At 40.8% G+C, this 26,137-nt stretch overlaps 1 protein-coding gene and 1 long non-coding RNA gene across 2 annotated transcripts; both read left to right on the top strand.

Moving 5' to 3' along the window:
- The first annotated feature begins 45 nt into the window (after window positions 1-45).
- LOC112847955 (zinc finger protein 271-like) lies at window positions 46-16,722 on the top strand. Its single transcript, XM_025910602.1, has 4 exons — window positions 46-66; window positions 3,410-4,090; window positions 5,138-5,633; window positions 16,577-16,722. The coding sequence occupies exons 1-4, from the start codon at window positions 49-51 to the stop codon at window positions 16,720-16,722; spliced, it is 1,341 nt and encodes a 446-aa protein (XP_025766387.1). The 5' UTR covers window positions 46-48.
- Window positions 16,723-22,144: 5,422 nt separating this feature from the next.
- On the top strand, window positions 22,145-25,664 carry LOC112847902 (uncharacterized). Its single transcript, XR_003221736.1, has 3 exons — window positions 22,145-24,224; window positions 24,349-24,427; window positions 25,395-25,664. It is a non-coding gene; the product is annotated as an uncharacterized LOC112847902 (long non-coding RNA).
- Window positions 25,665-26,137: the final 473 nt, after the last annotated feature.

Below are 26,137 nucleotides of genomic sequence, written 5' to 3'. Positions count from 1 at the left end.
GAACATTTTCAGCTACTTGGACTCAGCTCAGCCACTACAGAGAAAACAATGAGCTCAACACAGAAGGTGACAGACAGAGCAGGGCGATATGACCAAACACATTTAAAATTTGTGATAACAATATAACTGATGATATAATTGACATTAGACAAAATACTTTACAACTCCACAACTTTATTAAAAAACCCGTCAATGTATTTTCACTTAAACAAGCAGCTGTTTTTTATGTGCATTAAAGTTATATAAAAATTTAACAGTGCAAATGCAAATTCCTTGCTGACAGTTTAACCAAAAGGCATTTTCAGTGGAAATTGGCCGACATATCCTGAGCATAACCATGTATAATATCCACAAAACTTAAAAAGAGGTTATACAGTCGTGGCCAAAAGTTTTGAGAATTGCATAAATCCTGGAAATTGGAAAAGTTGCTGCTTAAGTTTTTATAATAGCAATTTGCATACACTCCAGAATGTTATGAAGAGTGATCAGATGAATTGCATCGTCCGTCTTTGCCATGAAAATGAACTTAATCCCCAAAAACCCTTACCACTGCATTTCATTGCTGTCATTAAAGGACCTGCTGAGACCATTTCAGTAATCGTCTTCTTAACTCAGGTGAGAATGTTGACGAGCACAAGGCTGGAGATCATCATGGCTGTATCCCAATTCAGGTTCTGCAGCTTTAAAGTACGCAGCCTCAATGGTCCTCAAGGGCCACGTACTCAAAGACCGTTAAGGTCAGAAGTGCGAGGCTTGTAGGCTTGTGAAATGGGACGGTCTAGCCTCCATCATGCTACCCAGGTTGCCTAGCAACCATGATACTAACAGCTGGAAACGTTTCATACAGCTTTGTTTGACAGAAATGAAGGAGAACATATTTTGTTCACTTGTTTCTACATGAGCTCTGTGTGATTTAATAAGTATCTGAGGCTGAGACCACAAGACTGTAAAACATGATTGTTGGGCTTCATTTCTGTACTGAACAGTTTTAAGATTAGCTAGTAAATAACAATTAGTTAATGTTGTTCATGAGACTAAAGTCATCTCACTTTGGTAATGTAACTATAATATGGCCAGTATTATAGTTATTATACTAATCACTTCACTTAAAGACAAGTATCTTTGACAGTGTATATACAGATGTATTATATATAAGAGACAAATATTGTTCTTTCAATATGTTGGCATTACTAAATTTGGCTCAGTGCTTACATACATGTGTAAAAAGGAAAATGTACGAGCTGTGATAACTGTTTCTGATAGAATGAAGAGTAGACTGATACATTAAATATCCCTTTTTTGGGTGAGAAAATCAGACCATGTCATAACTGCTTTAAGTCATACAGAATAGATATCAGAGCCTTAAACAGGCTGACTTCTGCTAAATGGGTCAAACTGGGCAGAAAGTCTACAAACACATAACATCCTTATAGAATATGATGTAACACTATAGATCAACGTACCTCAGAATATATAAAGCATATAAACAATTACAGCAATATGATACAACAAACACAGCAGTGCTACTAATCCAAAATACTCAAAGCTTCATAGAACTGAAACAGACATTTATTTTTAGCTCCATTCTGCTGCTGATACATACTTTAGGTTTCTGAACATTAAACTTGTTGCTGCCTTTCATAGTGTGTAACTTGAAGGCCCTGAGTACTTTCTCCCACACTGAAAACACTGGAATGATCACATTATTTGAACATTACCTAATAAGACTGATTCAGGACAGACAATTAGTTATGTTAAACTTTCCTAGCAGTGCTTCACAAACAGGGAACAGTCTGTCTATTCTCTCCATCTGTCAGCTGCTGCTGGCTCTTCCTCCTCCTCTTCCTCACACACTGCTCAGTTTGTCCTGGTGGATCATCAGGGGTGCAAAGCCTCACAGATGATGTGCAGCAGTGGGTCCCTCAGTCTGTCCTCACTCTGGACACTTGCAGTTGTCACACATGGAAATCAAATGTGTGATAAGCTGCAGGATTCAAACACAAGTGTAACTTATAAATACATGTTCATACTTTTATTACACAATCAGAGAGAAAGAAACAGAGAGAGAGTGCAGGACAGACAGACAGGTGACAGTCTCAGGTGTACACACTGCTACAAAACAGCACAAGAGAAGGAGGATTTAGTGTTTGTGTTATTACGAGTGCTAAACAAGAAGAGTTCCCAGATGGTGCAGTGGACACATGTGACTCCTGTGATTAAAGCATCTTTCTTTCAGTTTAACGAGTGAACCGTCAGCTCGTTCAAACACACGTTAAAGTCCGTTTGGCTCGACACCACCGAACAGAGGCAGCAATATAACATAGCTAACATTAACAGTGCAGTGAATCCTGCTTGTGCCGTCATATTCAGGACTGCAAACCGAGCAGCATCACTGACTTTCAGCTTGTTGTGTTTTTGGATATATGACTGACTTTAATCCATAAAATCATCACATCTCTGTAAGATTAAGGTCGACCAGCTGGATCCTGACCAGCTATTCTATGGCTTACTTGTAGTTATAAAGAAAGCAATTCTTCACATTTATTTCTCCTCAGCTGCAGTATCCAGATGAAATACATAATGATATTACACGATTTTCAACAAACTGTAATTTAGTAAATCCTCGAGTTAAAAGTAACTTTTTGTAAAACTGTTATATTTAGAGCAACTTTTAAGTGGAATAAATTGCCTTATAAGATTAGAGAATTAGCAACTATTCAAAACTTCAGTGAACATTTAAAAGCCGATTTACAGAGTTTTTAGTTGTTGTAAATATTGTAAGAGAGGATTTGTTTTTGAAATTTGTATAATGTGTCTCAATGTTATTGATATTATTTTTATTATTATTATTATTATTATTATTATTATTATTATTATTATTATTGATTGCTTATATTTTAACAATTGTGAAACCTCACTGTGGATGTAAGAGCCAAATTATGTGGATATCTTGAATCCACTTTATTGTGTAATATTTTATGTGATTGTATTTGACGGAAGATGAGCAACATCTGTTGTGGAAGCTAATGAGGTTCCTTTTGAATAAACAAACATAGGATTTATTATCAGTAAATGATAATATATAAATCTATAAAAAAATTATAGAAACAGGAAAACACAAAATAATGTAAATTATAAAATAATATAACTGTGTGTGTGTGTGTGTGTGTACAATCAGGAGGGATGGGCATGATTTTATTGTTTGAACAGTCATGAATTATTTTTAACACCAGGTTGGATGTAATGTGTTAGAACTACCAGCAGGTGGGGATAAGAGACCTTTAAGGTGTTTGGTGCCACACTCCACCTTCAGGTTTAAAACTAGTGTTAATGGAGGGAGTTTGAAGGTTCAGTGTGTTCCACGACTGCATTTCACTCACTGCCTCTGTTTGTATCTCTGTCACTGCAGGACCAACATGGAGCGAGAAGTCAGCGCTCTCAGGAGGCCGACAAACCTCACAGAAGAAAGAGAGAGAAAACATACACCTGTGACGAGTGTGGGAAGGAGTTTACTGAGAAGACTTCACTAAAACGTCATCAGGTCATCCACACTGGAGAGAGACCGTTCAGCTGTGACTTGTGTGGAAAGTCTTTTTCCTGGAAGGAATCCCTAAAAAGACACCAACTCATCCACAGTGGAGTTAAACCGTACAGCTGTGATCAGTGTGACAGAGCTTTTACTCGCAGTAGCAGCTTACAGAGGCATCTAGTTACCCACTCTGGAATTAAGGCATACAGCTGTGATCAGTGTGACAGAGCTTTTACTCGCAGTAGCAGCTTACAGAGGCATCTAGTTACCCACTCTGGAATTAAGGCATACAGCTGTGACATCTGTGGAAAAACTTTCAGCCAGAGAGGGCACCGAAATATACACCTACGCATTCACACCAGACATGATGTGTACAGCTGTGAACAGTGTGGCAAATACTTTGCTACAGACACACAGTTACAACAACACATGTTTACCCACGCTGAGGAGAGACCTTATAAATGTGACCTGTGTGAGAAGACTTTTAAATCTCCACGTTACCTGAGACAACACCAACAGATCCACACCAGAAAGAGACTCTACAAGTGCAGTTACTGTGAGGTATGTATTTATATTGTTATCTTGTCATTTTAGCCTGACTGTTTGGAACAACTCTGCTCATTAAACTGTGTTAGCATGTTAGCAATTCTACTGCATGGAAAAGCAGCGCTTAGGCTACGTTCACACTGCAGGTCTTAATGCTCAATTCCGATTTTTCGATCAAATCCGATTTTTTTTTGTCTGCTTGTTCACACTACAAATAAAATGTGACAGCAAACGCACTCTAGTGTGAACGCTCAAAGCGGCCCGCATGCGCAAAAGAAGACGTCACACACAACTCGCTCTGTTTAGACACAGAGCAAACAATATTGTTTGACTGATGGCCCTTAATATAAAGACTTCGGACTTTACGTTTCCCAATTTTTGCTTTAAGTTATTTTGTTATTTACATAATAATGTAAATAACCTAATAATGATCCTTATTGCTGTTTTAGAGGAGCGGTGCTTCAAAGGATAGTTGCAGATTTCTGTCAGAATCTGCAGAAAATACAGTACAAATAAAATGTTCACGTTTCTCCAACGTTGTCTTCCCAACAGTTTCACTGACATCTACACTGGATGGCCAGGAAGCGTTCGCGATGTCGTCTCGGGCGCTGATAATTGGCGTCTGTCTCGTGTCAGTGACGTAAAAGACGGATTTAATGCGACTTGACCTTTCAAACAGCAGTCGCTTTCTAAAACATAGGATATGTATCGGATTCAGTATCACATACGAAAGTGACCCAGATCGGATTTGTGCCGTTCACACTGTCATACCATGATCGGATATGGGTCGCATTGGGTCAAAAATATCGGATTTGATGTGCTTTCGCCTGCAGTGTGAACGTAGCCTTAGTGATTATTCAGATTTTCATGTCAGTTATGATTTTAGTATTACTGTAGTATTATGGTGGTAGTATTGTAGTTATTGCAGCGCAGTAAACTGAGTGTGTTAACTGAAACAGTAAAATGTAATTGGACGTCTGCAGAGATGCTCTTTATTTCAGGCGACGTTCAGGATGAAAGTGTTGAAGGACTGACTTACACTGTCTTTGTGTCTTTGTTTAGAAGCAGAGCGACACAGATGGATCCAGTTCTCAACCCTGTCATCACCGTGGTGGTGGGAAAGAGTTTCATTGTGACCTCTGTGGAAAAACTTTCAGTTGGAAAGTTACCCTAAAAATACATCAACGTAGACACACTGGAGACAAACTGAAATACTGCAAAGAATGTGGGAGAAGCTTCACCACATCAGGTGACTTAAAACAACATGAACTGATTCACAGTGGGGTTAAAAAGCACCTCTGTGATCAGTGTGGGTCATCCTTCACCACTGCAGGTGAGCTTAAATCACACAAACGAGTCCACACAGGAGAGAAACCATACAAGTGCAGACACTGTGACAAAAGTTTCTCATGTTCAAGTCATCGTAACAGGCATGAACGTACACACATGGAAGGAAACTACAGCTGTGACCAGTGTGACAAGAGCTTCAGGAATCTCAGTTCATACTCCAAACACAAACGATCCCACGTTACTAATAAACTGTTTCACTGTTACCAATGTGCCCAAACATTCACCTCATTGTCTGCTCTGTGCAAACATCAGCGTGATCACTCAGGGCTGAAATCACTCCCATCACTGGATCACAGTGAATCTGAAGAGACAGAAAGATCCTCTGGTTTCAGTGTCAGACTCAAAAAGCTTGAGATCAGGCTCCACAGAGTTCAGATAGAATCATTTAAACTTGTGTTGAACTGAACTGGTTGCTGGGCTGAACTTCTACATAATACAGATTTACATGGGATCTTATTTTCTGTCGTTTTACTGAGTCAGTTTTGTCCTTTTTTCTCTGTCCTGGGGCCCGTTCTTCGTACCTCGCTAAGTAAGTTAGCCGGATTTGAATGTTGACGATTTCGCGTGATCTTGGATCGTTCGGTTCCCCGAAGCTCATCTGGGACTTGCTGTCATAGCAACAGATCCGTAAGCGTAAACCTGCTCGGGAGCAGGTTTACTTTATGTAAACAGGATTAGATCGCGGCCACTCAGGTATGTCCGCTGCAGTTATGAAAGCAACAGCGACATTTCTCCACTGTTTAACCATAAATAAATATTATCAATGTAACTAAAGATAATGCAGTATTTGATTCTTTTATTGATTTCATACAGATACATACAGGTCATTTCCCAAAAAAAGGGAAATGTACTATTAATCATTCTATTACATGTAGTAGATCATGTCAGATGTAATTCATATTTTAGAGTAGTAATAGTAAATTACTACGTGCAATCAAGATGAGAGACCACGGCTATAAAAGCGAAGGTGGATTTGGGAAGTCTGTCGCAGCCATGTCCTGTCCGTTTGTACGCGAGCAAGGAAGGTGCAAGATTGATAAGGAGGGTTTACAGAATTTAGCGTATATTGCGGGATAGACAGGATCCTTTAGCTCAGCGCGACGGTGTGCTCATAGAGAGATATCGATTCTCCCGTGAGGGTATTATTTTCTTTCTTTCTTCCTCTCTCTCTCTCTCTCTCTCTCTAGATATATATATATATCTCCCGACTTACTGTGCATGCTTCAGTCACCCCTTGCATGGGAACAGGTAGAAGTGATGGAGTGTTATGTCAAACTACACACAAAAAACCCCACAATGTCAATAAATGTCACAGTACAAAAAGGGGTGTGACGAGGGGGTGCAGGACCACCACCTGTCTTTATTTGCTCTGCCCTTTTCTTGGTTGCTGTTATAAACAAACAAACAGATTGTTCCAGGGTCTCTTGTCATAGACTAAAAGCAATATAAGTGATAAATATTACCATTCTGTGGAATATTCTTATATTTCACTTTTACTTGTTCCCATGTTCTAGTGGGTCCTGTTGTGGCTCTAATGTGAAAGAGGATATGATGTAATATAATATAATGTGGTATAATATAATATCACATGATATAATGTAATATCATGGATCACTTACGAGTTTAATTTGTCAGCAACTTTCTGCCAGCCCTCTCTCCTTGCTTTTGCAGCCTTTGCAGTGTTCCCCTGCGTTTTACTCTGAAACTCCTGATATCCCTCAATCAGGAGTTCTTGGTCTGCTGCCGTGAAATACTGAGCGCGCTCCTTCGACATCTTCGCCGACCAATCACAGGGTTGCCGATCAATGTTTCTACTATCGATGCGTAGCCCCTTTTAAGCCACCCAGTGATCTCAGATTACTTCATCCAGCTATACTGATCGTCAACAACAGGTGTGTTCGGAGAACCGGATTAGCGAGCTCAAAGTTAGCGCGATGATTTGATCTTGGATGTGTCATTTGATCTTGGATGTAGTAAGCGAGGTACGAAGAACGGGCCCCAGGTGGAAACTGAGGGTTTAAATACACTGGCTAATGATAACGATTAGGGACCGGTGAGAACACAGCTGAACATAATAGAACTAATAACACACAGGAAGCAAACATGAAAACGGGAAATGTGAACAGGTGAATAAACTGAACATGAAACAACTGAAAACACTGGGTGAGCACCCAGGAACCCTGACAATACTTTAAAAGAGAAGTTTCAATCCCCAACCAGATAGATTGTGAGTTATTTGTGATATGTTCTAATATTTGGTAAATCTAAACCCCCTACTGAACCTGGGAGCTGTCCTGGTCGTTGTGTCCTTGGGCAAGACACTTTACCCTACCGCCTACTGGTGTTGGCCAGAGGGGCCGATGGCGCGATATGGCAGCCTCGCTTCTGTCAGTCTGCCCCAGGGCAGCTGTGGCTACAACCGTAGCTTGCCTCCACCAGTGTGTGAATGTGAGCGTGAATGAATAATGTCATTGTAAAGCGCTTTGGGTGCCTTGAAAAGCGCTATATAAATCCAATGCATTATTATTATTATTATTATTATTATTATTATAAAAGACCTTAGCCAGCCATTCAAATCCTTCATCACCATATTTGAAAATATAACTGGAATCATTTGAACAGGACATAACAGCGAGGCAAAATATTCATCTTAACCAAAGCTATACATCCTAGCCAGGAAACGGGTAGGGAATTCCATCTCTCCAAATCCTGCTTTACCTTCCCGAACAGAGGGAGAAAATTTGCTTTATACATTTGTTTAAATTTTGGAGTAATAAATATCCCTAAGTATACAAAACCTGTGGGCGACCACTTGAAGGGGAAAGAAAACAGTCCAGTTGGCACTGAATTAAGGCTGCCAATTGGCATAGCCTTCGACTTAGTCAAATTTACTTTATAACCAGAAAATTGACTAAATGGTAAATGGCTTGCATTTGCGCTTTACACTACATTCAGTCATTCACCCATATATTCACACGCTGGTGATGGTAAGCTACATTGTAGCCACAGCTGCCCTGGGGCGCACTGACAGGGTGCGAGGCTGCCGGACACTGGCGCCACCGGGCCCTCTGATCACCACCAGTAGGCAAACATGGGGTTAGTATCTTGCCCAGGGATATTTGGCATGCAGCCAGGAAGCAGCCTGGGATCGAACCACCGACCTTCTGATTGGTGGCGGACCTGCTCTACCACCTGAGCTACAGCCACCCCATATATCAATAATGTTAAGTAAAGCCGGTATTGATGTCTCTGGATCAGAAATAAATATTAAAACATTATCTGCATATAAACTGATCTTATGCTCATTATGTTACGCCCCAGTCTAGGTGTACAGGAACTAAGGAAGTGACCCTGCCCTGGTCCCCAAAACCATACACAGAAAAAACAATTTCGGTGGTTTATTTGTCTACACTGAAAACTAAGCTCCGGGGTGAACAAAGGCAAAAATAACAAACAAAACAAGCTAAGTCAGGAGAAGAGGTGCCATCTAAAACCCTATGTGAAACAAAAAGCAGACAAATGCTACACCTAACTCCCTAACTGAAATAAACAGGAGAAAACAGTAGTGATGTGTCTTATGTGTCAAAGCTTCGAAGCGTGTCGGGTAATCTCGGGGGAGTTTTTGTGAAGTGCGTATCGAGGCTCGCTTTTATTACGTATGCAGTGATGTTCGAGGCCTCGCGGGCAGTCCGTACCATGTGACTGATTCAGGGACTGATTCAGGGACTGGTTCACCGGTTTGCGCCAGATTCAAATAAAATGGGCAGCCAAACACAGCTGATTTCCCATCACACTGTGTTGTAGAATTGGATTACTTACGTGCTACATAGTTACTTCAGCATTTCTTCTTTGATGGAACCGGCAAGGAAGAGATTTTCTTTTTATCTCATCTCTCCTAATATAGTGTGCACACAGTAATAAATATCACAATTGATAAGTACCATAATATAAATAAACAACACTACAGATCCTATACTCTGATTTCTGTCTTTTAGTTCATTAAAAAGTGAAGCGCCACACAGTTCGTGTCATTATCCTGATGTACATGAGCATGATTACACAGTTACACAATCATACCAAAACTTTCAAAAGTTTTTGAAATGACCATTTTTTAATGGTCTGTGTGATTAATTACCATTTGCTGTAGGTGTTATAATTGACAACAAAATACTTGCCTCCACCAGTGTGTGAATGTGAGAGTGAGTGAATAGTGGAATTGTAAAGCGCTTTGGGTGCCTTGAAAAGCGCTATATATTCTGTGTATTTTATACATGTGGTTTTATAACTACAGCATATTTATGGCAGGTTTGAAATAAACTTCTGCATTAAAACAACATAATAGGAAACCACCAGGAATCTCAAATATTTACTAGTAATGGTTATTGGAAGTATGACTAATGTTCTCTGAGTTCCTTCCATTTTTATAATGTTGCTGACTAACAGAGGAGCTAATCATGATGAGTAATCTCATTGCTGACCTCTTCTTTTCTCTCTTTGTGACCAGCTGTGCAGCCTGTTCCTTCACTCATAGTTTGGGTTTGACCTGCTGTCATAAGGTCATCACCCAGGAAATAAAGACAATCAGACGTTACATTCAACAAAAAATATATTATGAGTGCAGGCAGCACGATTTCCTGTGAGCAAGCTGCGATTTAAAGGGAAGTCAAAGATTTTCCATGTGTAATGGTGACTCCCTCTCTTTGTGGCCTTTGCAGTGGAATTATGTCTTCACAGATAATGTATCACCACATCATCTGAAACCATAGAGGTGGTGAATAACTCTTAGCTGTTATTTGATAACAACAAGGGGGGAAACTTAATATCTCAGGATAAGATAAATACCATGTCCTAATATTTAGTATTTATATGATAAAATGTATTGTGTCTCTGCTTTTAGGATAACAAACAGGCGTGATTCGGAATTTTGAATCACTGAAAGATGAAATAGAAAATGTAATTACTGTAATTACCTCCCTGCTAATTAATCTTGCTGTAGTTTTGTCCTTCAGCTGCCTCAAATCTCTCGTCTCTTTGAACGGACTCAAACTCCATCATCTTGACCTAGAGCCACTCTAACCACTGTGCTCATGCAGCTGCAGACTGACACCAACTGTAGTCCAGGACAGTGGATCTGAGACTTATTAGTGAGGCAGCACAGTCTAGAATTATTCTCTTTATACTGATAGAACAAAAATCCATTTTTGTAAACTGTGTAAATGCTCAGAGTCAGAAAGGACCATTATCCACGTGTCACAGTCTTCAGTGCAGAACGAGTGAAGGTGTGTGTGGACCCAGGAGCAGGCACAGGTGAGGAGACGCTTCAGGGTGACAGACTGAAGACGAGCCTTTATTTGGAGCGATTACAAGAGTGCAAAAATAAAAACACTACAAGAATGGTGACGAGGGCTAAACTAAAACCTAAACTGGCAAATACTAGAAGTGACTATGAGAACTGACTATAGGAAAATAACTGTGACGACTATGAACTAAACTTTGTGCTGGTACATGAACTAAAAACATGAACAGCGCAAAATTCTGAAAGGAACTTGACATGTGGGAGGGACCACAGACGTAGCGACGCTGAACACGAGGAGACTGAGGACTTAAATACACACATGAGGTGATCAGGAGAAGTGCAGACACATGAGGACACAGCTGACTCCAATGAACCATAATGACAACACAGGGGAGAGTAACACTCGACACACTAACATGAGACACGGACCTTCAAAGTAAAACAGGAAATATGACAGGCACAGACTAGACAGTAAAGTAAACCTAAGAACAAAACTCTTAACCAGAATAAAACTGAAACTTAGGAATATAATATTCAAAACAGGAAAACTAAAGAATCAGAAAAAACACCAAAATACAAGAAACAGAAAATGCCTGATCAAAATGACCCAGAACCGTGACACCACAATATGCTTACTGGTTAACGACTTCACCCATCGAAACACCGCGATGGCTTAGGGCTGTTCGATATAACGATATATATTGGATGACAATATGAAAACGTCTATCATTTCATTTTACACTATCGTTCGTTTCGTGGTGTCGCAAAATAAAACTTCATGCAAATCGAGTTGCCTGAGATTCACAGAATTTACAGAAAATGTAAAAGAAAATTGTGATATATATCGTTGTCGGGATGATAACTGTCTTATATCGAGACATGAGGTTTTAGTCATATCGCACAGCCCTACGATGGCTGTAATGACATTTGATAATGAAAGTCAAAACCAGCGGATGACATCATGGTCATGGCCTCTATCTTCCTCTCTTTATGACCCTTCCACCTGCTTTTTAAACATACATTTTCCCCTGAGTTCAAACGACCTATTAATAAAGTTTAGAAATGGATCATCATGTATTTTGTACATGATCAGTGGAGTATTAAAGATTACTGAAAAAAACGTAATTGTAAGCATGTAAATTATGGTGTATATTTGTTGAAAATTACAAAGAATAGAGGTGGTTTTTGTGGTGGCCACTCATTAAAAGCTGTTAAAAACAAAAGTCATAGAGGAAAGTACTTTCAGACTTGACCACAGAACTGGGTCACCCATTAATTGCAGATGGCTGTTGAAAGGAAACCCCCATAAAGTTACATGTAGGAGGTGCAAACCACTAATAAAATCAACACCCGCAGGTTAACATGAACGAAACTGATCACGTCACAGAGAGTCCCTGTGCTCGGTCTGTGGAAAGCCCTTCCACAGACCAAGGGAACATCTCTCTCTCTCTCTCTCTATATATATATATATATATGCGGAGTTTTTAATGGGAGTTAGTTTCTAATGCGGAGTTTTTAATGGTCAAATGCAGACCTTATTATCTCCCCAGAGAACTCACTTCGATCATACTCACTGCAGTATATTTCCCCCCCGACGCTAATGCTAGGTTGTCCATGAAAGAACTTTCTGCAGCCATTAACAAACACCAGGATAAACACCCCGAGGCTGCTTTTATTGTTGCTGGCGACTTCAACCACACCAACTTAAAGACAGTCCTCCCCAGATTCCACCAACATGTCTCCTGCCACACCAGAGGAGACAAGACTTTAGACCATGTTTATTCCAACTTGGCTGGAGCCTACAAAGCAACACCCCTCCCCCACATTGGACAATCAGACCATCTCTCCCTGTTCCTCACACCTAGGTATTCACCACTCATCCAACGTGTGAAACCTACTGTGAGGACAATTAAAGTGTGGCCAGAGGGGACAGACGCAGTGCTCCAGGACAGATTTAAAAACACAGACTGGAATATGTTCACCAACACAGACCTGGACCAGTACGCCTCATCTGTACTGGATTACATCTCCGAAACCACAGACAGTGTCACCACCCAGAAACGGATCACCATGTACCCCAACCAGAAGCCTTGGATGAACCGGGATGTTCGTCTCCTCCTGAAGGCCCGCAACACTGCTTTTAGGTCAGGAGATGCACACGCCTACAGTACAGCCAGGGCTAATCTAAAGAAGGGCATCAAAAAAGCCAAACACCACTACAAAAAGAAGGTAGAAGAACACTTCTCCAACTCCAACCCCCGACGCATGTGGCAAGGACTCCAGACCATTACAGACTACAGGACCATCAAACCCTCCCCCGCATCCTCTGATGTCTCCTTCCTCAACGAGCTCAACAACTTTTATGCTCGTTTTGAGCGAGGGAACCCCACGACCACAACCAAAACAGACACGACGCCAGACCACCAACCTCTGACTCTCTCCCCCACCGATGTAGGAGCGGTGCTGAGCAGGATCAATGTCCACAAGGCTGCAGGTCCTGATGGTATCCCCGGGCGTGTTCTCAGAGCGTGTTCTGGGGAGCTTGCAGGAGTGCTCACAGACATATTCAACCTGTCCTTGGCCCACGCTGTGGTACCGGCCTGCTTCAAAACCACCTCCATCGTCCCGATACCCAAAAACTCCAACCCATCTAGCCTCAATGACTACCGCCCAGTAGCACTCACCCCCATCATCACTAAGTGCTTAGAGCAGCTGGTCTTAGCACACTTCAAATCCTGTCTCCCCCCCACCCTGGACCCCCACCAATTTGCATACCGCCAGAACAGGAGCACAGAGGATGCAGTCTCCAACGCACTGCACTCTGTCCTCTCACACCTGGACAACAACAACACCTACGCCAGAATGCTGTTTATAGACTTCAGTTCAGCATTCAACACAATCCACCCCTCACAACTCATCAGGAAACTGACAGTACTGGGCATCAGTTCCCTCATCTGCAAATGGTTACTGGACTTCCTGACCAACCGCCCTCAACATGTCCGACTGGATAACCGCTGCTCATCAACAATCACAATGAACACCGGGGTACCACAAGGCTGTGTGATGAGCCCTTTCCTCTACTCCCTCTTCACCCACGACTGCAGACCTGCTGATGGTTCCAACACCATCATTAAGTTTGCAGATGACACCACGGTGATTGGCCTCATCAGTGACAACGATGAGACCGCCTACAGGGAGGAGGTGGATCATCTGGCTGAGTGGTGCGACACAAACAACCTGCTGCTTAACACCGAGAAGACCAAGGAGCTCATCGTGGACTACAGGAGGAATGCTGACCCACATCCACCCATCCACATTAAGGGGACGGCTGTGGAGCGTGTGAGCAGCTTCAAGTTCCTGGGAGTCCACATCTCCGAGGATCTCACCTGGACAACCAACTGCTCCAAGCTGGTCAAGAAGGCTCACCAGCGCCTCTTCTTCTTGAGGACTCTGAGGAAGAACCACCTGTCCTCAGACATCCTGGTGAACTTCTACCGCTGCACCATCGAGAGCATCCTGACCAACTGTATAACAGTCTGGTACGGGAACTGCTCCGCCTCGGACCGGAAGGCGTTGCAGAGGGTCGTGAAAACTGCCCAGCGCATCGCCGGAGCACCACTTCCTGCCATAAAGGACATCTACAGGAAGCGGTGTCTGAAAAGGGCTGGGAAAATCATCAGAGACCCCAGTCACCCATCACATGGACTCTTCACCCTCCTGCCCTCTGGGAGGCGCTACAGGAGCCTCCGGACTAAGACCACCAGGTACCGGAACAGCTTCTTCCCCACAGCTGTCAGACTCCTGAACTCTGCCTCCTGACATCTGACCCACGTTAACACATGGACTGAACATACACACACCCACAACCACTAGCACTTTATCACTATCACAATTATCCTAACTGCACTACTGTATAGTTCTGTGTGAATATCATTCTGTACATATGATAATTTTTCAATCCTACAACTGTTTATAACTTGCATAGTTCACATTTCTGTATAACTGTATATCTCAGATTTCTGTATAGTTTTTATTTCATATTTATATCCTGTTCATAGCCTGTACATAGCTTGTACTCACTACAGCCTGTACATACTTATAGTTATAGAATATTCATAACATACTTCACACCGTGTACATTATAACATACCATAATAGACCCATTTCTGTAATATACTTACACATCTATATTATTGCTAATATATATTGTAATATATCTATATCGCGGCTAAAGCACTTCTGGATGGATGCAAACTGCATTTCGTTGCCCTGTACCTGTGACATGTGCAATGACAATAAAGTTGAATTCTATTCTATTCTATTCTATTCTATTCTATTCTATTCTATATATATATTATATTAACCAGCTGAATTAAAATGCTTGAACAGTATATCACATGGTTAAGTGTCAATATTTACATGAGGGATTAAAAATATGAATGAAAAATGAATGTGTTGTGCTGGAAAAACAGATGATTAAATTTATTGCATAGATGCTAATTTTCATAATTAATGTGCAGGCTGGACTCAAACACAGGGCTCATGAAGGTCAGTTTAAGTGATTTTACTTACAGTGAACTATTTATCTTAATTTATGAGTTAGTGAAGATCTGAGCTCAAATGCTAACAGGAGCGGGTCAGAAAGCTCCTCCACAGATCCTATTTCAGATCACTGCAACTCAGGGAAAACAAAACAGGACTTCTGCTCAGAGGAGAAAACAAGTAAGCTGCAGGCAACGCTTCATAGACGTGGTTAGGTCAAAGGTCAGCTGGCAACTTAAGAATCATGCATTTAAAAATATTACTAAACATTTAAATACATCATCCAGCCGCTGGACTTGGACTTATTTGACATACAGTTGATGAAAGGGTGTAAAATTCCCTTTAGGGTGCAGAACTTTCCTCTACACCAGTTTCAGTAAATAAATAAATCTTTTAATTCTTACTTTTAGTGCTGCTTGGTATTGCAATAATCATGAATCATGCAGACCAGAGCTTGCTTCACAGCAGCTTAACTCGGCTACAACTGCTAATATTGCTGCTACTGCTATAAAATGTCACTGCTTGTTGGATGACTATTCATATTTGGGTTTATAGTGCATATTATCAGGCTTCAACCCATTACAGAAAATATTAGCTTGGAACAAACTAAACAACAACCCTCAGCACTGGAGGAAGAAAGCTACCAACCACACCAGTCTGTGGTTGTCGTGTTTCCATTGTGTGTAACTACATCACCAAACAGCCCCTAATTCAGTGACAAGCTTCAGTATATAAGATGACTCACTCACACACTCTGACCAGTTCATCAACTGGTAACAAACAAACCTCAGATCCAGACTCAGATTTGGTGCTTTCAGCGTCTGAAGATGTGTTCGAGTCTCTCCACCAGCCGCCTGATCCTTCTGCTCTCCCTCGGTGTGGTGATGCTCATCATCGTATCAGAAGGTAGAGTTTTTGTGTATTTCTGGAGTTTCCTCTGTTGTGACAGTTCAGTATCATCAGCTAAAAATCTGTTCATCAAAGTGGTTATGAATCTATCTGACCTTAATGCAACTCAACAACTGTCATTAGGAACTGAAACTACTGTAGATTGTAACAGAGCAGGTGTTTGTTGACACATTGCAGCTGACTACATTCAGGATGTTTTTTTAGCTACTTGGAGAAACTCTGGACAAATTTAAAGCACAACTTGAAGATTTTCATGATTGATTACAACCACTTATATGTTTTTACACAACTGAATTTCCTATTATACATAATAACTAGTAAAACAAATTAATGAAGCTTTATAAATCATCTGTGAACACAGTTCATTTTATCCCAATGACAGTGTGTGTGATGGTGTGTTGCAGGGGCTGGCCACGTGGAGAGTTCCTGCTATCATGCTGCTGAGTACTCTAAAACTAGGAAAAACAGCCATGTCGCACCTAACTGGACAAAAAACATCATCAGCTGCTTTAAACAAGACCAACAGGGCTGTGCACCTGGCTACCTGTAAGCAGAACTTCATTTGAATGTAAATAAAATGCAGGGCTGTATCCAAATATTAGCCTTTTTACATCTACATACGAGGAGTGAGCCTTTTATTTGCCTTTCTCTCTTCCTCTCTCTATGCTTATTCCTTTCTTTTCTTATTCCAGGGTTAAAACAAGAGGAGGAAAGACATTTTTTCTCAAACCAGACACAAAGTGGATGAAAAAGAAAATAAACGAGGTCAGAAACAAACTATAAATAAAACTGTGGGCACAAAGTCTAGAAAAACCTACATTAACTTTCCAACTGAAGTATTCAGATTATAAATGAATTAACAAAGACTCTGGACTTTTCTAATGTTGCTCCTTCTTCTCTTCTTTTCATGTCACCTTCTCTCTTTCCACACCACAGAAAACTCTGCAGTGTCCTCCAGTGATTTCTAAAAGAAGCTGATGTGGGAACAAACAAAGTTGAAGCAAAGCAGCCACAGAAGCATTTTCCAGTTCAAACCTTGACAGAAACATCTGCTGAGAAACGTTTTATTATTTCTGTAAATTATTTGTAGAGCTTAAAAATCTGATTTTATGGAATTGTTTAGTTAAGATGTTTATAAATATGAACGTTTCAAATGACCTTATTCTGTCTTCAAGATGAGATTCATGTTAAATCATATTAAAATATTTAAAATCTGATTTGTTTTATTAGTTTGTGTGAGATTATTTATTATTTGCTGTCAGGATTTAAAGTGACAACACAACACTAACTGTCATAGTTGATGTGGGGAGGTACCCAAACACAGACATCAGAGGCCTGTACAAAGCAGGATGATTCAGGCTTATTTAGTTAACCCTGCGTTCTCTGTGCAACCAAAGTGGAAGTGTCTTAGTCAGCTGCTCAAACAACCTCAGTTCTTTCTGTTTGATGTGGGCACTATCAGTTTTGCTGTGAACACCTCCTGAAGGATCTGAGGATGAGTCCAGACACTTATTAGACAAAGCTCGTTTCTTCTGCTTTAAACTATGATCTTACTCTTTCTAGTCCTCCTTGTCCTCCAGGTGCTGATCTCTACCATCCCTCTCTATCAAGTGTGTCTGTGTGTGATTAACTCTGCTACCCTTCTGAAAAGTGCTGTCCATTCACATTTAAGCTGGCATACCCGTCCCTCATCATCCTCACCTGCAGAATTTAAGCCTGGCTCTCCTCTTTATTCTGTGTTGGATTGTTGTACTGCACTGCTGTAGTATTGTTCTGGCTTTTTAACTTGTGTTTCCTGCATTTACCTGTAGCTTGCCCTAGGATGTTTCTTTACAAAGGAGCTTTGGATGAGCTTATCTTGGAGACCTGGGAAAAGTATGCAGTTGAATAAATGAACCATCTGTCTGTGAGTCCTTGCATCAGGACACAACAAATCTGTCTCCTGAGGGACAATCCTTTAGGTTCACTTTGCATTATCTCAGTTTCATTAGTTACAATAAGACTAATTGACATTTAACCGTTTTATTTTGTCAGTTCTGAGTCTCTTGGAAACCCCCGAATAACAGATCTCACACTCAATCACTACCCACAACCTGTGGGCAAAAGTGAGGGTAGGAACATAAATCAACCAGTAAATTAATAGCTTTGCTTTCAGACTCTGCTCTGTTCACCACAGAGTAGCACACACAGTCTAACTCAGCACTTCCTTCTTTCTTGCTCTCTCTTCTCTTGCAGAGTCTGATTTGTGATGTTAACACTTTAAGGCTGAAATTGATTTTTAGAAGCTGTGACACACTGTCCTCTCACATGAAGTCAGGAAGACTGCTCTCAGACCCACCTCTTCTACAGTACACATAAACCAAGTAGACCTTAGTGGTTCAGATCAAACAGATGATGTGAGTTAACCTAATTTGTTTTTTCTTCAAATCTTGGTTATGTTCCAGGTGAATGTCTTCAGAAGAAAGAGCCAATTTGGTAAGAATATTTTAGAGGATTTATTTTCCATATTTTGTTTTTCTTACTTTAATATAAGCAGTCAGAGTAAGCGGTCACATGCTGGTGGTTATCAAACTGAAAAGTCAATCCACAGTTTATCAATCTGGCTATGAGTGTGATGACATGTAGGAGGTAATGTTGGCAGCGTGTGAAACACGGCTGAGTTTAAATTTGATGCAACAAACCTGAACATGGTGTAAATGGGACCCAGGGGATTTTAGGGAGGGTATAAAGCAGAGGTGGTAGTGGGCGCTCACTGTTTCTCCCTACAGAAGTGACACACATGTGGTTTGTGGGGACGCTACAAAGTTTTTGGTAACAATATGGAAATTAAAGAATAGAGTTTGTATCATCATGTGAGAAAATAGTGTGAGTATTGCTCACACTGTGTGTACTTATCCCAGGAGTGCTAAAGTAAGGACCATGCTCCCATTCAGCAGAGAAACAATATACAACCAAATGTTTTGGCTCACGCAGCTCTTACTGAAAGAGTACATTAAAATAATTGTGTTGTTTATTGCATTTTGTTTTCCTGTCAGTACTGACAAGAAACTAACCACACTGTGTAGCAGGTGAATCATTCAGCTTCAGCTATGACATTTCAGTCTGAGCTCTAAAAAAACACCTGTTGTAAATACTGGTACAGGTATTTTCTTCCATTTTCTCCCTTTTTGCCTCTCTTGTATTTACTCTCATCAAAAAAGGGACATTTTTTACCAATTGTGTATTTGATTTTCTCTTTTCTGGTGTTCTGTAAACTGGGCATGGTGCACTACGACAGCCGGGCACAGTGCAGTCCCTGAGTGGAAGCTTGAGCCCTGTGTTCATGTCTGCTGGACTCATTTTCAATGTTTACCAAAAGAAAAATGATGTAATTTATCATCATTTCAGCCTCAGACTCCTCGTCTTTGACTCATTTTTATGCAAAGGAGACTTCGCATTGTAACCCCTGCATACATTTATGTTACACCTGTCTGTTGATAGGTTCATGCACATTTAATCTTCTTTCCTGTGGGAGCCAGACTCTATTTGCAAATTAAGGGGGGGATAAATAGCTTTGCCTGTCTGTGTCACTGGGCTGGGTCTGTGACCCAGTGTTTTTGTGTTTCTTCTAGTTATTTTCTTTCATTATTGTAATTCATGGGTTTTGTTTCTGCTTGTGTTATATTCTTAGTTTCTGTTGGTTTGCCTTTCTTGTTTCTTATCTTGTCATGCTTGTCTTTATGTTCCCGCTGTCTTTCCAGTCAGTCGTGTCTCGGTCTCAGTGTCACGTCTGCACCTCTGTGTTATACTTCCTGCTTTATTTTGACAGTCTCTCATTTGTTAATGTATTCTGCTTTGCTTCCTTTGTCTTGTAGGTCTGATTACCGCGTTACTATGTATATTTAAGCCCTGTGTTTCTCTGTCAGTTGTCTTGTTGTGACCACAGCAATTTTTAGACAAGAGAGAAGATTAATTTTATTTCGATGAGGAGCAGATGGAGTGAGTTCCTCCTGAATGATCTCTGAGCCTGAGCCCAGAAAACCTTTAGAGAAATCTCTTTTCAGCTGCTTGAATTCATGATCTTACTCCTTCAGTCAATACTCAATACTATGGCCCTGTTACGTCCCCACAAAGAGGTCTAGGGCTGTGAGTGTGGGGACCAGAAAGGAATAAAAAGGAAAACAGACAGTTGTTCTATAATAATATAGTTTTATTACAAATAATCAGTGTTGGGACTAACGCGTTATTAAGTAACGCGTTACAGTAACTATGTTATTATTGTGGTAACGAGCACGGTAACTAGTTATTATGCCAAAACCAGGAACGCGTTACTCGTTACTGGGATTTAGATAGGCTCGTTACTCGTTACTTCGTGTGGTGGGTATCGCGGAGCTTCCACAGATTCAGTAACATTAGCAAGTGGTGGAGGCCAGCAGGTGGATGAAGGAAAAGGGAGGCAAGAGGAGAGACCCGAAGCAGCCGCCGGTCCGCGTGTCAGGTGAACTGAACTTCAGGTAAGAAGTTATGACCTGCAGTCTATCTGGGTCAGATATAAACCAAGTTTAGGTGGAGTTTATTTTCGGTATGCTGACATTTTCAGACGTACTGCGTGCTAGCTAGCATGACGGAGTTTCTATACAGCTGGGTGGGTGCTATGTTACTGATGTTGAACTTTATTTTGTTCATACGGTTAATTATTAGAGTTGCCAACCGTCCAGTAAAAAACAGAATCGTCTCGTATTCAGAGAAAATATTACACGTTTCGTACTGAGGTGAAAAGGAACACAGTTTGTCCCGGACTTCAGCTACAATGAAAAAGACACAAAGCTGAAGCTGCACAGCTGCCTCTTCTTCTCTCATTCTCTCCTCTCCTGTTTCTACTTCGATCATGAAACTGATCAATGATCAGCTGATCGGCTTTTCTCTCTTGTTTATTTATCGCCCACTTTGCGCCAGAAAGAGGAAACCAGCGGATGTCGCGCTAAACAAGAGCAGCACATTTAAGCTTGATCAGCAGTTGTTAGAATTTATTTAATATTAATTTCTAGTATCAGCTGATGTTAGTTGGAGCCACAGCTGTAAAGCTGCTGGTCATGATATTGGTTTGTATATCCGGTGAGAGGGAAACATGCAGATGAAACCAGGAGATGTCCTTACTGAATCATCAGAGCTGAACAGGTGATGGAGAAACGGGTTTACCTTTTAGGTGACATGAATGAGTTGAAGGGAAGTTATGAGCTGTTTCTGAGAGACAAATAACACCAGGATCCTTTTCTACGTAGCTGACAGCTGGTAACTGTGCAGGGGCGGATCTAGCAAAGTGTTGCCAGGGGTCCATGTAGGGCATTAACAGGGAAAGGGGGGCACAAGGAAATAGTTTTCTTTATTATTCTCATTTAAAATGTCTCGCTTTTAAAAAAAAATAATTATCTGAGTCTTACAACAAACAATTGATAGATTGATACATATATACCATCAGAACAGTGTACATCACTGTCACAACAGTGTTTGTTTTCATTCAAAGGCTTTATGATTTTTCCTATAATGGTGGGCCGGTCTCTAGTCAAAATGCCCGGGACGATTTTTTTGTCCCAGTCCAGCTCTGTATGCAGCTCATCTGCAGTCTGGTGTTACCTACATCTTCCTATTCAGAAGGCAGAATTTCCAAGTTCTGAGTACAATCAAAAGCACCACGACTGCAGTTTTTGTGTTGGATGTAAAAAGCAGGCTAGAATCATGGCGGCGGTCAACGACGGTCCAGGCGTGGGATTTCTCTCGTGGAAATGTGCACATTATTTTTTCCTTTCTATTGGTAGGTGGCACAGTGCACTTGTGGCAAGTAAGCAAGCTAGAAGACTGGCAATCTTGCTGGGTATCCAGTTACGGAAGCAACACATTAACAAGAGAATTGTGAGTAAAACCAAAGCTACTTTCCCTAGTAACTAGTTACTCTGAAAGTAACGAGTAACTTGAAGTAACTGAGTTACTTTTGATAGAAGTAACTAGTAATGTAACTAAGTTACTAATTTAAAGTAACTTACCCAACACTGCAAATAATATATCCTTATTACAAATGACCTTAACTTAAAGAGCCAGCAACGCCGTTCTACCAATAACGCCAAAGGAACAAAGGAACAATCACAGCAACAAAAGAAAAATGACCAAACAAATAAGGGAGCCATTTCCCACTTCTCACACTTCATATTTCACTTCCCACCACGGGGAGACACTTCCAGGGCCCACAAGCCCATCTACTCACTACTCAAATGAGGCTGCGTGTCTAAAACCTAGCAGAAACCCATGTAGAGCCACAGAGGGGAAAAACCACCTCACTCACAGCGCATCCCCAGCTTAAATAGCCTCAGAGGTGATTGCTGACTGGGCCCAGGTGGGAAACGAGGCTAATCAAAAGCATCTATCCTGGGGAGAGAGAGGAGAGTGAGAGAGACAGAGGGGGTAGGAGTGGCAAGAGAGGAGGAGGCAGACAGAGCGGGCAAACACCCCACCCACACACTCCCACAGCCCCAACCTATGGCCCCAACTTGTGGCCATAGGTTAGGGTAGCAACATAGAACTCAGCTCTCTCCTTTGGATCAATTGGATCCCAGCTACACTTCACTTTCTTCTCTCCCTATCTTGCTCTTTTTTTCTCTTGTAGTGTGCACTCTGGTAAATGATTTTATGTTTTAAGGCTTTAATTGGCTTTTAGACGGCATGACACACTGTGCTCTTACATGCCTTATAGATTTTTTAATTCATTTTAAACAGCAGTTTTCATGGCGTCTCTGTGTAGTTAGTGTTGTCTCCAAACTGAAACTGTCTGTAGTCACAAAGTTAAATGTCCATTGGACATATAACTTTAACTGTAGGGTGGTGTACTGAAAGGGACAAACCTAAAAAAAGAATAGACAATAAGAAAATCCCTTTCATTGGAGGTTTTGCTACAACCACACAGTCAAGCTTTGAATTACGCTGTTCAAAGCTAAAAATGTGGATCTGAAAAACCCTTCGATGATAACTCCTATTTGGTGAAGAAATAGGTCAAAGTTCAAGGTCCGGCCTACTTTGAACAACATGTAGTCATTGAGCTAAAATGAGTACATGCATGGATTGCACATCAGCCACAATTTATCAATCTAGCCGAGAGCGTGATAACACGTAAGAGGTGATGATGGCAGCATGTGGCCAGTCCGAAGAAAGGAGAAGAAAACAACAAAGTGAACATATAAAGACATGAAGAACACATCATGGGCGTGTTTGTGTCACTGTACATCATTTCCTCAGAATAGCCTGCTCAATTTCCACATTTCCTCTTTTTGTGACAAACTACAGTATATAAGATCACACAAGTGTCAGACTAACAAACTTGCTTAGAGCACTGATCCAGAGTCAGATTTGGCGCCTTTCAGCTCGTGAAGATGTGTCCGACTCTCTCCATCAGCCGCTGGATTTTCCTGCTCTGTCTGCCTGTCGTGATGCTCGTCGCTGTGCAGAAAGGTACAGCTCTTCTTTTAATGGGGTTTGCAGCGTTTTCGGTATCAAGAAAGAAACACTATCAATATTCTAGTTCAAACTTAAATCCAACCAGAGAGATGTTTAATGTTTTGTTTCGACAGTTTTATTATGAGTGCAAACATCCTCAACAGAGCAATTCAATCTGTAAATGTACTTTTAGAGGTTAAATCTCACGTTTTTCAGCGAGTGAGATCCTCTTAAGAGAAACCTGATGCCTGTTTGCTTAGTTGTAATAATTTTTCATTGGATAACGGAAGCTAGGGGTCATGTAAAGGATCTGGAGCCCACTTTCTTTTTCTTTTAAGCAAATTTCTTGAATGAAGTGAATCATTTAATGTCAAAATTAATAGAAAATTATCAGTGTCTTTCAGTAACATATAACACTTATGTCATGTCATGTTGATTAAGCTCATTGTGGTTCTCTTTTCGTGCAGCCCGTTCCTCACCTGAAAGTTTGGGTTTGCCGTGCTGCCACAAGGTCATCACCCAGGAAGTGAAGACAATCCAAAGCTGCTTTGAACAAAAACCACGCTATGGCTGCAGGCAACACGCCTTCCTGTGAGCAAGCCTAGATTTAAACACAACTCTGAAATGTTCCATGTTAATAATGAGTACATCATGCATGTCGCACTGAGACACTGATGTAACAACATGTTTCCCTTGTTTGTGTTTCTGCTTTTAGGATCATCAACAAGCGGCATAAAAATAACATATGGTGCATTGATCCAAATTCTGAGTGGCTCAAAGACAAAATAGAGAAGGTGAGTCAAACGTGACATCGCTCAAAGTGACTCTACTGCAAACAAGTAAGATTATTGGATTGAGTTCCACTAAATGAAACACCTGACTAATCTAAGTTGCCAAACGTCCATCTTCCATCATAGTCAGCACGATACGTTGACTACAGCGAATTTATCACTGGAAAATCCCCTCCCGTCTAGTTTAGTCACTGCGTCTTTCAGCTGCCTCAAATCTCTTGTCTCGTGGTTGAATGAACTCCAGCTCCATCATCTCAAACTGTGCCTGGTGACAGCAGACTTTCTTTTCTGGAAATCCACTGTGAGCGACTGGTTTGGGCCGCTCTAACCAGAACCTGCAGGAGAGCTGGTGTCACTATGCACACGAGGTTGGCAACTGTCACCAACTGTATCCCAGGATGATGGAGGTGGAGTTCGTCCATGGGATTAGGAACTAACTAACAAGGCAGCTGATTACTGCTGTTACCTCTTGTCACAAAATGTGTACAACATTATTGGTTAATTTATAAGAGGATTTTTAATATTAAAGCACATATTTTCAATTTAAAGCTTTTATTACCCACTTGACTGTGGGTCAGTAAAAGCACTCCACTCATGTAAAAGAGTAAGTAGTGACTGTTGTGCTGAGCAATCATCGGGTGTCATTAGCTGCAGCCATTTCTTAATAAATCTGCACACACACGCTTTCCAACACACTGCTTTTCCCTCTAAGACAAACCAGTTATTTTTAGATTTGGCCACAGCTGCAGAGGCTCATCCAGTGAAGTCAGTGTTTTATAAAGAGACATGGGATGAGAGGAAACCTCCTCTAAAAATGTAGGAGGGGGAAGTCACTCATTAGCCTCTGCTGGTGTGAAACTGATGGATGATAATGTCAGACTCCCTAAAGACAAAGCTATAGATCAGCCTAACAGACAGTAATAATAAAATATTTCTAACTGTGAATATTTTTCTGTTTTCTTCTCCACAGGGAGAACTGAAATGTCCTCCAGTGATAAGTGTATGAAGCAACAATGAGACCACAAAAACATCAGAGCAAAGAAGCTGCTGACAACATTTTGTACTTATTTAATTTTAATTCTTTGTACAGATCTATTTATTTATTATGTAAGTTATTATTTTAACCTTTAAGCCATCAACATCATTACTAATTTGTTGTAGATGACAGTAATAAAAGTTGTTCTTTGTGACTCTAAATAAATATGGATCATGTTTAAAGTAAAATCTAATGCAGTTTGGTGAGTTTGTTTTCACATGTATGATGTCGTGTTCTGGGCGGCAGTGCAGAGAAACTTCTGTTCTGACTCAGTGTCACATTTCTTTCAGATTGTTAACATGTAAAATATAACAGGTAGAAATCAATAAATAACAGAGCTAAAACAATGCATTATTTTTATTAATCCTAACAAAGAATATTAGCAAAAAACTGATAATGAAGGAAAACTTGCACGTAAGAGGAAAATAAGGAAAATTATTGCTTTGGATCATGTATCATGATGTGCATTTAATTCATTATTAAAATTATAGCGCACCATGTGGCCAAACGTATGAGTACCATGAAACCTGTATCTGTATAGGGTGACCTGATGTCCCTCTTTAAGTGCAGCTGCACAACGTTTTATGTCCCCTTGTCCCACATTTTGACCGACTCTGCAGGACATGCACTTTCATAAGGTCTGACTTTAGTCAGTGCAACTGAATGGAAAAGTTTCT

This window comes from Oreochromis niloticus, linkage group LG9 (genome assembly GCF_001858045.2).
Source record: "Oreochromis niloticus isolate F11D_XX linkage group LG9, O_niloticus_UMD_NMBU, whole genome shotgun sequence".
Classification (NCBI taxonomy): Eukaryota; Metazoa; Chordata; class Actinopteri; order Cichliformes; family Cichlidae; genus Oreochromis; species Oreochromis niloticus.
The sequence above is the reverse complement of the archived record's forward strand: the minus strand, read 5'-3'. Positions and strand labels throughout refer to the sequence as shown.

Bases quoted from the DNA above. Each gene is read 5' to 3' on its own strand.
- LOC112847955 (XM_025910602.1), top strand. The intron at 4,091-5,137 runs GTATGTATTTAT...GTCTTTGTTTAG, and splicing joins ACAAGTGCAGTTACTGTGAG to AAGCAGAGCGACACAGATGG. The intron at 5,634-16,576 runs GTGCCCAAACAT...GGTGTGTTGCAG, and splicing joins ACTGTTTCACTGTTACCAAT to GGGCTGGCCACGTGGAGAGT.